Source organism: Capra hircus, unplaced genomic scaffold (assembly GCF_001704415.2).
Source record: "Capra hircus breed San Clemente unplaced genomic scaffold, ASM170441v1, whole genome shotgun sequence".
Taxonomy (NCBI): Eukaryota; Metazoa; Chordata; class Mammalia; order Artiodactyla; family Bovidae; genus Capra; species Capra hircus.
In genome coordinates, this window is record NW_017190073.1 from 489,755 (window position 1) to 506,596 (window position 16,842).

General features: G+C 40.5%; 1 protein-coding gene across 3 annotated transcripts in view; it reads left to right on the forward strand.

Moving 5' to 3' along the window:
* The first annotated feature begins 3,911 nt into the window (after positions 1 to 3,911).
* VAMP7 (vesicle associated membrane protein 7) overlaps positions 3,912 to 16,842 on the forward strand; it is an 86,567-nt gene continuing 73,636 nt past the window's right edge. For all 3 annotated transcript variants that reach the window (XM_005700541.3, XM_005700540.3, XM_018045048.1), the window contains exons 1-2: positions 3,912 to 4,045; positions 16,551 to 16,705. In XM_005700541.3, the coding sequence (XP_005700598.1) occupies positions 16,560 to 16,705 (146 nt within the window). In that variant the 5' untranslated portion in view covers positions 3,912 to 4,045; positions 16,551 to 16,559. The remainder of the gene's footprint in view (positions 4,046 to 16,550; positions 16,706 to 16,842) is intronic.

Genomic DNA, 16,842 nt, shown 5'->3' on the forward strand with positions numbered 1-16,842 from the left:
CTCCTCTTTCACTTTCATCAAGAGGATCTTTAGTTCCTCTTCACTTTGTGCCATAAGGGTGGTTTCATCTACATATCTGAGGTTATTGATATTTCTCCCTGCAATCTTATTCCAGCTTGTGCTTCCTCCAGCCCAGCATTTCCCATAATGTACTCTGCATACAAGTTAAATAAGCAGGGTGATAATATACAGCCTTGACGTACTCCTTTTCTTAGTTGGAACCAGTCTGTTGTTCCATGTTCAGTTCTAACTGTTGCTTCCTGACCTGCATACAGATTTCTCAAGAGGCAGGTCAGGTGGTCTGGTATTCCCATCTCTTTCAGAATTTTCCACAGTTTATTGTGATCCACACAGTCAAAGGCTTTGGCATAGTCAATAAAGCAGAAATAGATGTTTTTCTGGAACTCTCTTGCTTTTTTGATGATCCAGCAGATGTTGGCAATTTGATCTCTGGTTCCTCTGCCTTTTCTAAAACCAGCTTGAATGTCTAGAAGTTCACGGTTCACTTATTGCTGAAGCCTGGCTTGGAGAATTTTGATCATTACTTTACTAGTGTGTGAGATGAGTGCAATTGTACGGTAGTTTGAACTTTCTTTGGCATTGCCTTTCTTTGGGATTGGAATGAAAACTGACCGTTTCCAATGCTGTGGCCACTGCTGAGTTTTCCAGATTTGCTGGCATATTCAGTGCAGCACTTTCACAGCATCATCTTTTAAGATTGGAAATAGCTCAACTGGAATTCCATTACCTCCTCTAGCTCTGTTCATAGTGATTCTTCCTAAGGCTCACCTGATTTCACATTTCAGGATGTCCTGCTCTAGGTGAGTGTGAGTAATCACACCTTCATGATTATCTGGGTCGTGAAGATCTTTTTTGTACAGTTCTTCCGTGTATTCTTGCCACCTCTTCTTAATATTTTCTGCTTCTGTTAGGTCCATACCATTTCTGTCCTTTATTGAGCCCATCTTTGCATGAAATGCTCCCTTGGTATCTCTAATTTTCTTGAAGACGTTTTTCCCATTCTATTATTTTCCTCTATTTCTTTGCATTGATCGCTGAAGAAGGCTTTCTTATCTCTCCTTGCTATTCTTTAAAACTCTGCATTCAAATGGGTATATCTTTCCTTTTCTCCTTTGCTTTTCTCTTCTCTTCTTTCCACAACTATTTGCAAGGCCTCCTCAGACAGCCATTTTGCCTTTTTTTTGCAAATGGAATAGACAGCTTAGAAGTGATTCAGAGATGCTTTGCCAAAGCTGATGTTGGAATCATTGATGGCTCAGACCAGCAGAGCAGGATATGTGGCAACATTAACTGGAATGAGCTGCAAAGAGAAACTGTTCCATAGTAAAAGGCAATGATTTTGTAGATATTGATAATGTGTTCACTCCCTCTAGTGACTGTGAATTTTGAAGGAGAACAGGTGTTCTCGAGGTAATTTTATTATGAGCACAAATAGGAAGAAAATGTGCCCAAGTTCAAATATCCAGGAGAAAAGAAGCATAAACAGCACTGATGATCAGTGATATATTGCAATAATGTGAATGATTTTGATGTTGCCAAAGCAAAAGTCACTGAATTCGTTTGTGAACTACAAAATAATACATCATGATCAAATCCTGATAAGCAGAATGTAAATCCAAGATCTCTCAGATATGAGTAGAGTTCTGTGTGATATATGTATCTTATTTTAGCCCACCAGACATTTCTCGAGCCTATAGTGTAAGAAAGCTAGTTCATAATCCAGGCTCCATCTCTTCTTGGCTTCGTAATTTTTGTCGTCCGTACTGTTGGGAGATTACATTAGGTTATATAAATCATCAGTTCTATATAGGCTTGTTAACAACAGGAACTGAAATGGAAATTGAAACCTTTATTACAGAATTTCAAACTATCTAAAATCATGTATTATAAAAAGAGATTCCACTCTTCAATAACTTGGAGAAATGGTAACAGAACTTCTAAATTAGAAAATTATAAAATTATAAAGCCACCTATTTAAATGGTTCTGCATGCACTCTAGTGTGGATATCCAGAAGCACTTCAAAAAAAGAATCATTTCCAACTTTCTCTGACCCCATGGACTGCAGCCCACCAGGCTTCCCTGTCCTTCACTATCTCCCAGAGTCTGTTCAAACTCATGTCCATTGTGTTGGTGATGTCATCCAACGATCACATCCTCTGTCGTCCCCTTCTCTTCCTGCCCTTAATGTTTCCCAACATCAGGGTTTTCTTTACAATGAGTCAGATCTTCCTATTAGTTGGTCAAAGTATTGGAGCTTCAGCATCAGTCCTTCCAGTGAATAGTCAGGACTGATTCCCTTTAGGATTGACTGGTTTGATCTCCTTTTAGTCCAAGGCACTCTCAAGAGTCTTCTCCAAAACCATAGTTCAAAAGCATCAATTCTTCGGCACTCAGCCTTCTTCATGTTCCAACTCTCACATCCGTACAGACTACTGGAAAAACCATAGCTTTGACTATATGGACCTTTGTTGGCAAAGTGATGTCTCTGCTTTTTAAATACACTGTCTATGTTTGTCATAGCTTTTCTTCCAAGGAGCAAGTGTCTCTTAATTTCCTGGCTGTAGTCACCATCCACAGTAATTTTGGAGCCCAAGAAAATAATATTTGCCCCTGTTGGTTGGAGAATGTCTATTTAACAACACCTTTGAGAATTTTGACTGGAAAGGGGAGGTTAAGTCTGTGTGTGGTGAGAGGCTTGGGGCGGTTTCTCTCATCTTGTATGTCTGCAGCCATGAAATTAGAAGACAATTGCTTCTTGGCCGGAAAGCTATGACAAATCTAGACAATATGTTAAAAAGCAAAGACATCACTTTGCCAACAGAAGTCTGTATTGTCTGGCTATAATCTTTCCTGTAGTCATGTACAGATGTGAGAGCTGGACAATAAAGAAGGCAGAATATGGAAGAATTAATGCCTTTAAACTATGGTGCTTCAAAAGACTCTACACAGTCCCTTGGAAAGTAAGGAGATCAAACCAGTCAATCTTAAAGGAAATCAATCCTGAATTGATTTGGAAGGACTGTTTGGAAGGACTGATGCTGAAGCTGAAGCTCTAATGCTTTGGCCACCTGATGGAAACACCTGATTGGAAAAGACCCCGATGCTGGGCAAGATTGAAGGCAGAAAAAGAAGTCGACAGAGGATGAGATGGTTGGATGGCATCACCGACTCAATGGATATGAGTTTGAGCAAGCTCCGGGAAATGATGAGGGCCTGGTAACCCTGTCGTGCAGCAGTCCATAGGCTTGCAATGAGTTGGACACGACTTGGCAACTGAACAACAAAGAGCAAGAAAGCAGAGAGCCGTTGAGATGTGACACAGGCGAGTTTCTTAGTGGAGTTCGAGTTTATTAGTGGAGCTCAAGTTGGTAAGAAGGAATAGGGATGTAAAAGGGATGAGGGAGTTTACAGCCAATGAGAGTAGTTGATTATTATTATTACTACTACTACTCTACAACTATCATTGAAAGAAATGGGAGAAAGGATTGCTCAGCGACCCAAACCGGTTAAAAAATGTCGTGGTGAAAGTAGAGAGAATTCCTGTCAGATGAATTCTTTCTTGTCTATGAAGTAACAGGTGATGCTACCTGCTGCGACTAAGCAGGGAGACGGTTGGTAAAGCTCAGCTCTTCATTGATCCTACCAACTCAATGCTAGGCTTTTGGTGGCCCTACATGCTCTCGTTTTCTCTAAGGAATAGCGCTTGATGTGGTTGATGATGAGAACTGTTGATTGAGCAGGCGCGACAGCGTCGGCGATAGGACAGCCGAAACTACCACTCCCAGGATGCAGTGCGGCTCCTGGGAAGTACGAGGACTGGGAACGCCACCGGCCCCGCCCCGCCTCTCGCTCCCATTGGGTGAGCGTTCACATTCCCAGGGGGCCGCGCGCGGGCGGGGCGCTTTTTTGCGGAAGCCGGTGGCGTCCGGTCCAGCCTCCTCTGGGACCCCGCAGCCTGCGACCCGGTGCTAATCCGAGCGGCTCTGTCCTGACGCGGCGAGTTCTCGCACGGTGCCCGGACAGGTAAAAGCAGCGGGGAGAACGGGGTGGAAGGCGGAGAGACGACGGCACGGGGACCGCAGAGGTGCTCACGGGAAGGTGGAATTAGGAGGCAGTGGAAGGGTGACTAGGGCTTCTCTGGTGTCGACAGTTCGAATGGTCGGACAGGTCCACTTTGGATTAAGTGCGTTTTATACACCTAAAAAGGCCTCGAGCGAAAGAGTCCGAATGCGTCACAAGTTGTTACAGAAGAGAAAAAAAATGTTAAATTTTCCCTCACTTTGTATTCCACAAGACCCCTTTGTAGGTTTCGAATCTCTTGAGATTTCTTGAATCTTCTAAAAACTCTACGCCCTAGTTTCGATGACGTCACTTTCTGCCTTACCTTCTACTTCTGGGTTTGTAACCCTCTGCGAGCCCTTCCTCCAAGGCCTAGTGTTGTCGTTTCTTCTTCCTCAGTTCAAATAGGAACTCTCTCTCTCTCTGCCCAGACTTATTTCCTCAGCGTCAGACCTGTATGGTGATGTTCTTGTTGTTACTATTGGCTGATATTTAACGAACTGAACGCGTACTAGACTCTTGAGGAAATGCTTTACACCTCCCTCCTCCTCCATAACCCTCACAAACAGTTATCTTTATGTTTTATGAATTGCTTCCAGCTACCTGTAACTCCATGGTCTCATCCTCGATCCCAGAGGATACTGTTATGTTTTGGACATTCTTTCACTTTGAATAGCTGTGACTGAAAGCAGAGCCACTCATATGTTTTACAAACATTTATTGAACAGCTAATATGAGCTAGACGCTCTTCTAACTGCAGGGAATATAGCTGGTAATAAGATAGATCGCTACTCTCAGTAGCTTACATATATGTGAGTGTGTGTGGAAGGGGCAAACAGAAAGAATCAAGATGATGTTATATGGTGGTGGTGGTGAATGCAAAACAGAACAGGTATTTTTTACTTGACAGGGTAATCTCCTGTCTTGAGAAAGTGACAAGGATTAGGTTGGGTCTCAGAGCATCACCCTAAAAGAATATTTGCAATACCAACAAGAATATTCTTGATCTGGGGCCAGATTTCAGGATTTTCATAAACATATCTTCTTTTTCTCCCATATAAATGATTGTTCTTCATTCTTCTGTCTCTTCCAAGGTTATTGCATCAGAATTGGTGGTTTTCTGTCATTTGCTTATTTCCTCTCTGAGAAGAGTTGAGGATTGCATTACTCTCAGCTCAACTCATTTATCTTACTTAGGGAGATAGCTTGGTAATCAAAATATTGTTCTTGCAAGCTCCTACTGGATATAAAGTTATCTACCATTTATGTGTGTGTATGAAAGTCACTCAGATGTGTCCAACTCTTTGTGACCCCATGGAGCCCACCAGGCTCCTCTGTCCATGGAATTCTCCAGGCAAGAATACTGGAGTAGTTAGCCATTCCCTTCTCCAGGGAATCTTCCCCTCCCAGGGATTGAACCTGGGTCTTCAGCATTGCAGGCAGATTCTTTACCATCTGAGCCACCAGGGAAGCCCCCATAAAACCAAAAGATGCTCAGTGTTGATTAATTTATTAAATATTTGAGGGCTTATTATATGTAAGGCTCTGTGCTGGGTTTTGAGAGCCTAGTGAGGATAAAATAGACACTTTGACCTCTCTTCCAAGATGAAATAATTGTATACTGAGGAAATTCCCAATATACAGTCTGACACCTGCATTTTTTAAAATTTTTTCATTGTCCAAGATGAGATAATCACAAGGAATCTTCTGAACAGTTGTGTACATTCTTAGATTATTCACTCTTAAACTTTATTGCATTTATTTGTTTCTGTCTTCCATATTGTACTCTGGCTCCCTTGAGTATAGCTATCCTTTCTCACTGGTCTTCATGCCTCCAGTGTCTGCTATACTGAATGCTTAGAACATGTGTTGAACTGAAATTGAAAGACTACTTGAGCAAATACAAAGTACTTAATTTATGTGAGGCCTTGTTTTTACATATGGCCATTATCCTTATCCCTAAATCGTCTCATTTGCCAAATGCCGACTGTTCCATCTCATCCAGCTAGTTCGTGAACCTTCTCTAGCTTGTTCTCACTTCTGTGCCTTCTCTTGTTCCATGCAGTGTGCTCAGCTGCTTCAGTCGTGTCCCACTCTTCATGACCCCATGGACTAGCCCACCAGGCTCCTCTGTTCATGGGATTCTCCAGGCAAGAATACTGGGGTGGGTGACCGTACCCTCTTCCAGGTGATCTTCCCCACCTAGGGATAGAATCCGGGCCTCTTGTGTCTCATGTATTGGCAGGCAGGTTCTTTACCACTAGTGCCACCTTCCTGAGCACCTTCCATCTCCACCTGCATTTAATTTAATGGGCCAGTTTAATAGTATGGCCCATGATACAAGGGTGGAAAATTTAATTTTCTTAACATATATTCTGTGAAACATCCTGCTAATAAACTGTTGTAAGGATTAAACATAATACATCTCCTTGCAGTAATACAATTAATGATATGGAATGCTTTAGCATTGGCCATTACCATGCACTATGTGGCAAGTTAATTTTTCCATTTCTTTGTTCTGTTTAAATAGTTGCACTACCTTTATTCATATAGTACATTGTAGTATTACTTGGTTTCCACTTGATACAAACACCTTTCAGTATTATTTTCTGTTTAGCTTGAGATAATTTATGTGTTAACGTTATTTTTCCACACCGTCATTTTCAGACTATCAGATAAAAAAAAGTCTCAGCTCTTGTAAATCATTACTGCAAGAGATAAATTTTGTCTCTATAACAGATTTAAAAACACAGCAGGAATACAAGAGTGCTTGAGTCATGATTGTCATGATTTTAGGATGTGCCAACCTAACAGCAGCCAGACATGCTTCCAGTACATTAAAAATTAAGCACTATTATTTTAGGGAATATCTTGGCACCTATGCCTTTGTAATTCAAGTGCAACACTGAATTGTGTGCCATCACTCATTTAATGGGTATATGTGTAGATAATCCAGGATACTTTATATATTTTTAATGTTATCAAAATAAAAATACAGAATTAAAAAAATTGTCCAAACGCATTGACTTGAGTGTGAGAAACACCATCTCATCCTTTTTCAATACTCAGTTCTCTGAAAGCATCTTCAACTTCCATTTGAAGATGCCTCCACTGAGGAGGAGCATATATATTGTTGCTGTGCTGTTTTGTTAGCAGTTCTTTTTAAATGCAAGCAGCCTCTTACTTACAAATGGATATAACCCAAAAATTCCTTTGTAAGATTTTTGAAACTCTGGATGCATTTTTTTTCTATAAATAAGGGTATTCATGACATTTTGGTTGTTAGGTCAACCAGTTGCATCTTATATAGCCTTTCATTTAACGGACTAAAAGACCCTCACCACAATTTCTAATAATTCCTCTATAAGAAAAAACTGCATTCAGAATTCTCACTCGGATTCCCCAATAGTATATCTTTTTTTGAGGGGGGGGAATCCCCAGAAGCTGAAACAAAAATGTTCTTTCCTTGGAACTTTCTAGGCAGAAGAAACAGGTCTTTTTAATTGGAGGTTGCCCTTCTGGTCCATTGTTCTAAGGACATGCCTCTAATATCATTAAGGAAAGGGATTAGATAGAGGTTTTTGAGAGGTCAGGGAGGCAAGTTGGGGTGATAATGAATATGTAGAAGGAGGAGACTAGGAGTGATTTGAGAGGAACAGTGAGTTTCCAAGATGGGAATTTGTTGTGTCCTCAAAAAACATGTGTTGAATCCTGACCCCTGCTACCTGTGAATGGGACCTTATTTGGAAATAGGGTCTTTGCATATATAATTAAGATGTAAGTTAAAATGAGATCATACTGGAGTAGGTGTCCTTATGAGAAGAGACACAGAGACTCTCATGTGAAGACATGGACGCACCAAAGAACACCACGGATTGCTGGCAAACCACCAGAAACTAGGAAGAGACAGGGAAGGATTCCCTGCTACAGATTTTAGAGGGAACATGGACCTGCCAACATCTTGATTTGGGGCTTCTGGCCTCCAGAACTATGAGACAATAAATTTCTGTTGTTTTCAACTTTGCATCTTTTGGTGTTTTGTCAGAGCAGCCACAGGAAACTCATTCAGGATTCTTAGCAGAAATGTAGTGGAATAGGGTTAATGGCTGTGGGACAAAGCAAGGAGTGAGTAAGAGAACAGGGAAGAACTGTGGTAAGACGACTTTCCTTTATATTTCGTTATCTTTTTTTCCTCTTCTCTCTATGGCTTAGAATTTAATTCTTTTTCTTCTTGACCATGATCTTATATAGCACTTTATCATTTATTGGGCATTCACATACTCCTCATTATTAGCAGAAACATATTTTCTGACTTCATATGCAATATTGTTTGTACCATAGTTATTTCCATTATTCCAGTATTCCTTTAGACATTACAGATTCTGTTGCAAGAGCATTGTAGTGGGGGTATGTGAGACTTGATTATAGGTGTGAGTTTTAGCAATATAGGAGCAAATAAGAAATGCTTGTTAGTGACATCTGAGAGGAGAATAAAGTTTCTGTGGCTTTATACCCAGTATGTAATAGTCAGCCATTTTTAAAATTGAGGACTTTTTAAATTGACTAAAACACTGTATGCATAGCTTCCATAGCTATCCTTATATCCACTGTTCTTAGTTATATTCCAAATAATGTCATCCCCCTTCTAGGTGATTTGTATGCTTGTGCGTAGTTGCTCAGTCATGTCTCTTTTGTGACCCCATGGACTGTAGCCTGCCAGGTTCCTCTGTCAGTGGAATTTCCCAGGCAAGGATACTGCAGTGAGTTGCCATGTCTTCCTTCAGGGGATCTTTCTGACCCAGGGATTGAACCCTTATCTCCTGTGTCTCCTGCATTACAGATGGATTCTCTACCCGCAGAGCCATTGGATTACACTTTATATAAACTTGAAGATTGCTGTCACATTCCATCTAAGTCCTTTTCATGTTTAATATTTCTAGTCCTCTAGCCATTTTTTGGGTGATGACAGTCTCCAAGTCTCTCACCATACTTTGCACTTCTGTCTAGTCTTAATACACTGTCCCAGAATTTAACTCAGTATTATGCATGCGTTCTAACCAACACAGGGTATAATGGCAAGAGTACTTAAAGAAATCAAGACACCCTGTTACTTAATGTAATTTTAAGATTTCATAAGCATAAGCATTTTAAGCAATTACCATTCATAAACAATTTATGGTCCACTAAGACCCTAGATATTTTTGTATTGTTGCTAAAGTCAGTTTTCTTCTTTAAGGCTGCTACATTTTCATCTCTTTGTCTCAGGGACCATATGATTTGTCGTCACTGTTTCTCTTGTGTTTTTGTTCCATTCCACAGCATGTCTCTCTGACCCTTACCAATGGCCTCCTTCCTTGTAAAAATTCAGTGACTATTTTAAAGTCCTAATGTTATCAGTGAACGGAGCTGGGAGGTGACACTTGTTCCTTCTTGAAGTTTTGTTTTGTTCCCCCCCCTCGACCTTTGGCTTCAAGATCACCACACTTTCCTGGCTTTCCTCTTACTTTCCTGGTTGGTCCTCCTCTGTCTTCTTTGTGGGTCTCTATTCATCTACCTTTGCCTCAACTATTTGGTATACCTTGGGTTTTGTCTTTGGTTTGTCCCTCAGCTGTAGTTATGCCTTTCGTTTTTTTCTGTATGCAATGTGTCTTCAGCAAAAAATGCATGTTTATTATTGCAGGTCTAGATGAGCTTATCTAGGGTTAAGAGAGTGCAGAACCAGTCCCCATGGAAAGTCAGCATTTAGAGGTCAGCTAGCAGAGGAGGATTCAGCAGGGAGACAGAAGGAGCAGCCAGACTTGTAGGAGTGTTTTCAGAAGGAGGGTTATTTAGCTGTGTTGAGTATTCTTGAGAGATCAATTGAGGTGAGACTAGAGAAGTGAATACACAATTTTGCTATGTAGAGGCTGTTGGTGCTCTTCACAGGCATGGTTTTCTGGAGTGTTGAGAGCAAAAGCCAGATTATAGGAAGCTGAAGAACTACAAGGAGATAGAGATGCAGTGATAGTGTGTAAATGATTTTAAGAAATGGACCAGTACCTGGAGCATGTTAGAGGGTCAGATCAAGCTTTTTTTAAAAAAAATTATTTTAATTGGAGGCTAATTCTTTACAATACTGTAGTAGTTTTTGCTATACATTGACATGAATCAGCCATGGGTATACATGTGTTCCCATCCTGAACCCCCATCCCACCTCCCTCCCTGTTTCATCCCTTAGGGTCATCCCAGTGCGCTGGCCCTGAGCTCCCTGTCTCATGCATCGAACCTGGACTGGAAATCTATTTCACATATGATAGCATATATGTTTCAGTGTTATTCTCTTAAATTTTCCCACCCTCTTCTCCCATAGAGTCCAAAAGTCTGTTCTTTACATCTGTGTCTCTTTTGCTGTCTCTCATATAGGGTCATCATTACCATATTTCTAAATTCCACATATATGCGTTAATATACTGTATTGGTGTTTTTCTTTCTGACTTATTTCACTCTCTATAATAGGCTCCAGTTTCATCCACCTCATTAGAACTGATTCAAATGCATTCTTTTTAATAGCTGAGTAATAGTATACCGGAGCTTTCTTATCCATTCATCTGCTGATGGACATCTAGGTTGCCTCCAAGTCCTAGATATTGTAAACAGTGCTGCAGTGAACATTGGGGTACACGTGTCTCTTTCAATTTTGGTTTCCTCGGTGTGTATGCTCAGCAGTGGGATTGCTGGGTCGTATGGCGATTCTATTTCCAGTTTTTTAAGGAATCTCCACACTCTTTTCCATAGTGGCTGTACTAGTTTGCATTCCCACCAACAGTGTAAGAGTGTCCTCTTTTCTCCGCACCCTCTCCAGCATTCATTGTTTGTAGACTTTTTGATAGCAGCCATTCTGACTGGTGTGAGATGGTACCTCATTTTGATTTTACATTTCTGGTTTTGATGTGCATTTCTCTGATAATGAGTGATGTTGAGCATCTTTTCATGTGTTAGTCTTATTTGGAGAAATTTCTGTTTGGTTTTATATTTTTCTGGAATTGAGCTGCAGGAGCTGCTTGTATGTTTTTGAGATTAATTCTTTGTCAGTTGCTTTGTTTGCTATTATTTTCTCCCTTTCTGAAGGCTGTCTTTCACCTTGCTTATAGTTTGCTTCTTTGTGTAAAACTGTTAAGTTTAATTAGGTCCCATTTGTTTATTTTTGCTTTTATTTCCAATATTCTGGGAGGTGGGTCATAGAGGATCCTGCTGTGATTTATGTTGGAGAGTGTTTTGCCTGTGTTTTCCTCTAGGAGATTTATAGTTTCTAGTCTTACATTGAGATCTTTAATCCATTTTGAGTTTATTTTTGTGTATGGTGTTAGAAAGTGTTTCAACTATTATCTCCTCAAGTATTTTCTCATGGCCTTTCTTTTTGTCTTCTTCTGGGACTCCTATGATTTGAACGTTGGGACATTTAACATTGTCCCAGAGGTCTCTGAGGTTGTCCTCATTTCTTTTAATTCTTTTTCCTTTTTTCCTCTATGCTTCATTTAATTCCACCATTCTGTCTTCCACCTCACTTATTCTATCCTCTGCCTCAGTTATTTACTGTTGGTTCCCTCCAGATGCTTTTGACCTCTGTTATTGCATTATTCATTATTGATTGACTCTTTTTTTTATTTCTGTTAGATCCTTGTTAAACATTTCTTGCATCTTCTCAATCCCTGTCTCTAGTTTGTTTATCTGTAACTCCATTTTGTTTTGAAGATTTTGGATCACCTTTACTTTAATTATCCTGAATTCTTTTTCGGGTAGACTCCCTATCTCTTCCTCTTTTGTTTGGTTTGCTGGGCATTTATAATGTTCATTTACCTGCTGACTATTTCTCTGCCTTTTCATTTTGTTTATTGCTGTGTTTGGGAGTGGCCTTTCTGTAGGCTGGAAGTTTGTGGTTCCTCTTTATTGTGGAGGTTCCTCCCTGTGGATGGGGTTGGACTAGCGGCTTGTCAAGGTTTCCTGGTTAGGGAAGCCTGCATCCGTGTTCTGGTGGGTGGAGCTGGATCTCTTCTCTCTGGAGTGCAATGAAGTGTCCAGTAGTGATTTTTGGGATGTCTGTGGGTTTAGTGTGACTTTTGGCCATCTGTATATTAATGCTCAGGGCTGTGTTCCTGCGTTGCTGGAGAATTAGCTTGGTATGTCTTGCTCTGGAACTTGTTGGCTCTTGGGTGGAGCTTGGTTTCAGTGTAGGTAAGGAGGCTTTTGGATGAGCTCTTGTTGATTAATGTTCCGTGGAGTCAGGAGTTCCCTGGTGTTCTCAAGTTTTGGATTTAAGCCTCCTGCCCCTGGCTTTCAGTCTTAGTCTTACAGTAGCCTCAAGAATTCTCCATCTATACAGCATTGATGATAAAACATCTAGATTAATGGTGAAAAGCTTCTCGACAGTGGGGGACACCCAGAGAGGTTCACAGAGTTGCATGGAGAAGAGAAGAGGGATGAGGGAGACAGAAGTGACCAGGAGGAGAAGGGAGGGAGTCAAAAGGGGAGAGAGCCATCTAGCCAGTAATCAATTCCCTATGTGCTCACCACAGCCTGGAATGCCCAAAGAGATTCACAAAGTTGGGTAGAGAAGAGAAGGGGGAGGGAGGAGATAGAGGTGACCTGTGGGAAAAAAAGGAGAGTCAAAAGGGGAGAGAGGAATCAAGCCAGTAATCACACCCCTAAGTAAAAATGGGTACTGAAGATTAGATTCTTAAAGGTGCAAAATTGATAACAAATACCAAAAAGCAAAGATTAAAAATTTAGAGTAGAGGTTAGACTCTCAATAATACAATATTAAGAATACAAAACAAAATCACAAAAATTATGAAAAATATATGTGAAATTTGCTTTAAAAATAGTCTTGTTTTGCAAGGTGATAGATTATAAAAATGAAAAGGGAGTAATAAAGAATTTAAAAATAAAACAAATTTTAAAAAAGTTAAAAAATGTTATAGTAAAATATATCTAGGAATTTGTCTGGAGCTGCTGAGGGCAGTGTGGGGTCAGTTCAGTTTCAGATAGTCCTTGTTCCAGCTTATACTTCTTCTCAAGGTCTGTAGGCCCCTTCCAGTGCTTAGTCAATGCTAACTAAAGGTTTTAATCTGTTGCACCTGTCACTTTTAGAGTGGCTCCTTGTTCTTTCTTTATTTTGGCTTCAAGTCTCTTCAGTGTAATTTCTGCCGACAGAAGCAGGTGAAGGTGGTCACGTCTTTAGGCTCACTTGTTCAGTTGTGTTGTGGGGAGGGAGGAACACGGCAAACAAATATCACTGCCATGTTTGGGGAGTGCTCGCAGTGTATAGACCACATGGGGTTTGCCTCAGCTCACGATGGCCTGTGCTTTCCCAGTCTATACTGCTCAGGCTCCAGGTTGCTCTGCAGGGGAACTGTCCAAAGTGGGCCCTGCGTTTTTGTGAACTTCCCAGGTCTAAGCTGCTCAGGTTCAGGTTCTCGGGTACTCCACAAAGGCACAGACTTGGTTGGGCGTGCGTTTTGTGCCCTTCCCAGGTCCGAGCAGCTCAGGTGACCAGGTTTTTAGTGAGCGCACTGTCCCATGTGGGCTGTTCATCTTAATCTCCTCCCTGGTCCTGGCACCTTGGTTTCCCAGGTGCACTGCAAGAGCACCGTTGCAGTTGTGCCATATGTCTCCTCTGACTGGGACCCTCCTGGCAGATGTCAACCATCCAGGATCCCAGGAAGACGTGGTTAGCATCTGGGAGCCTGCTCACAGTTTGGTGGAGGATGCTGTCTCTGGGACTGAGATGGCCCCTCGCCTTTGGGCTATGGCTGTTGCACGCCTGCCTCTCTGCCTCCAGTGGGTGAGGGGCCAGTCTGCAGCCAGCCAGCACTCCTTTGGTGATCATTCAGTCCTTTGTTCTGTGAGCTGCCCAGGCTGTGCCTCAGGTTAGAGCTTTTTGTGGGAAAGTTCTCTCTCTCTCTTTTTTGCTCTCTTTCTGGCTACCCCATGGTTTGGCTTGCTGTCTCACCGTAGCTCCCTCAGATTGCCCTCAGGGCATTCAGGCCCGGTCCTTACCCTAAGCAGTGCAGCCTGCGCCTCCCTGTTCAGCACCTGCTTGCTGCTGGCAGACGCGAGCATCTGGGCTACTTCTTCCACTGGCAGTTGCAGTTAGGCTTGTATTCTGTGAGTTTTCTTTTTCTTTCTCCCGGTTATGTTGCCCTCTGAGATTCCAAACTCCCCACAGACCTGCCATTGAGAGGGTTTCCTGGTGTTTGGAAACTTCTCCTCCTTCACGACTCCCTCCCCGGGATGAGTCTCTGTCCCAGACTCTTGTCTCTCTTTTTGTCTATTATATTTTGTTCTACCTCCTTTCGAAGAGAATGGGCTGCCTTTCTAGGTGCTTGGTGTCCTCTGCCAGCGTTCAGAAGTTGTTTTGTGGAAGTTGCTCAGCATTCAAATGATCTTTTGATGAATTTGTGGGGGAGAAAGTGGTCTCCCCATCCTATTCCTCCGCCAGTTGAGGCTTTTAGAATCAAGGGATATAATGTATGAGAGAGTCATTTGGAAATTAAGACATGCTACTACTTATGTGTTTGGAGAAATCCAGAAAGAAGATGGCTGAGAACACAACCCTTGAAACACTTTCATCTAGAGAGTGAAATGCAGAGACCTCAAGAGGAGTTCAGCTCAAAAGACAGATGAGCACTTCTGTATACTATCCTTCTTACCAAGGACATTCCAAGAGGGAATCCCTCACCTCAATATAATTGCTGCATTTCACAAAATGTGGTCCTGTGAATCACCTGCATCCAGACTGGGTTGGCTTAAATGTATATTTCAGGACCCTACCTCAGGCCTACTTGAACAGAATTTCAGGAGATTGTACCAGGGATTTGAATTTTTAATAAGGGATTCTCACTCTGCCACCCAGGATGACTCTGGCTTATTGGATGAAATGGAGCATGTTAACAAATAACATTAGGTTGAAGAATTAGCTGAAGAATAGGAAGACATTTGTTCATCCCTTTTATAAGTTTATGGCATTAAATAAGAGAAACCTGACTGTTCTGTGGGGAAAGATAGTATAAATTCATAAATATGAGGAAAATACACACAAACCTCTTTTTATTGAAGTATGCCTTATTGTGCTTCATGGATTTTGCTTTTTTTTTTTTTTAACAAATCAAAGGTTTGTAGCTACCCTGCATTGAACAGGTCTATCAGCATCACTTTTCCAGTAATATTTTGTACATTTCATGTCTCTGTGTAACATTTTAATAATTCTTGCAATATTTCAAACTTTTTCATTTTATTTGTTATGGTGATCTGTGATCAGTCATCTCGGATGTTACGATTATGACTTGCTGAAGGCTCACATGATGGTTAGCATTTTTTAGCAATTAAGTATTTTTTATTTAAGACATGAATATTATTTTTTAAGATATAATGCTATTGCACACTTAGTAGACTATAGCGTATTATAAACATATTTTCTGTACACATTGGGAAAGCAAAAAGTTCATGTTACTTGTTTTATTGTTATATTTGCTTTATTGTAGTAGTCTAGAACTGAACCTACAGTATCTCCCAGGTATTACTATAGTCTTAAACTCATGCTGTACTGTTTTTGAAATATTTTGTTTATAAAAGATCTTACAATAATTTATAGAACCATTCCTCTCTTGTGGAAGATTTGGGTTGTTTTCACTTTGTTCCTGTGATGGTTAATGCCTTCATAGTAGAGGCAGTATACAGTGTAGAGATAAAATTGTGGATACTAGAATCATACTTCCTCAGTTTAAATCACAACTTTTGCCACTGTAATTTTAGTTCTGTAATTCTGGATAAATTATGTAAGTCATCTATCCTTAAGTTTCCTCATTTTACCGTAAGTGTCATAGTAGTGTATTAATTTAATTGATGTAAGGATTAAATGAGTTAATAAATGTAAAGTGTTTAAAATTGTGCCTGGCATATAGTAAGTACTTAATACATATGGGCTATTATTATTGATAATACATATATTTGTAAATCTAGAATCTAACTTTTATTGAACTATTTCCCTAGGATAAATTTTCAAGATGAGATCACTTCATTAAAGAATGAAGACTCTTTCTGTCCCTTTGCCATCTATGGTCATTGCTTTTCAGAGGGTGATAATCAATTTGTGCTGTATAATTTGCAAATGCAACCTATCTATCAATGTAATTGTGTGTGTATGTATGTATCATATGCATTGCATTGTATACACACACATATACATAAAAGTATATATATATATGTATCCATTTGATTTGTCTGTGTATTTGAATGCACATCAGTATGTTTTAGGCTTGTACGAGACTGTGACCTTGTTAAGTCTGTTCTGTTTACTCTTACAGTGCCTTGGTCAATATTGTCATGGATGGATGGATGGATGTTGGTAAATGATAGATAGTAAGTTACTTTTGAAAGGTTATATCAAAGAAATATTCTAAATCTTATGTTTCTTTTTTTTTCTTTTTGATAGATTGAAGCCATGGCCATTCTTTTTGCTGTTGTTGCCAGGGGAACCACTATCCTTGCCAAACATGCTTGGTGTGGAGGCAACTTCCTGGAGGTGACAGAGCAGATTCTGGCTAAGATACCTTCTGAAAATAACAAACTAACGTACTCACATGGCAAGTGAGTTCTGCTTTGTGTGGGTAGCGGGTAAAAGAAATGAATTATATTATTATACTCAGAACAGTAGAAAACTAGAAAAGCAAGCTTCTCAGTAGATAATTTTAATAAGCTGACAGAACAATAATCTTTACCAGCTT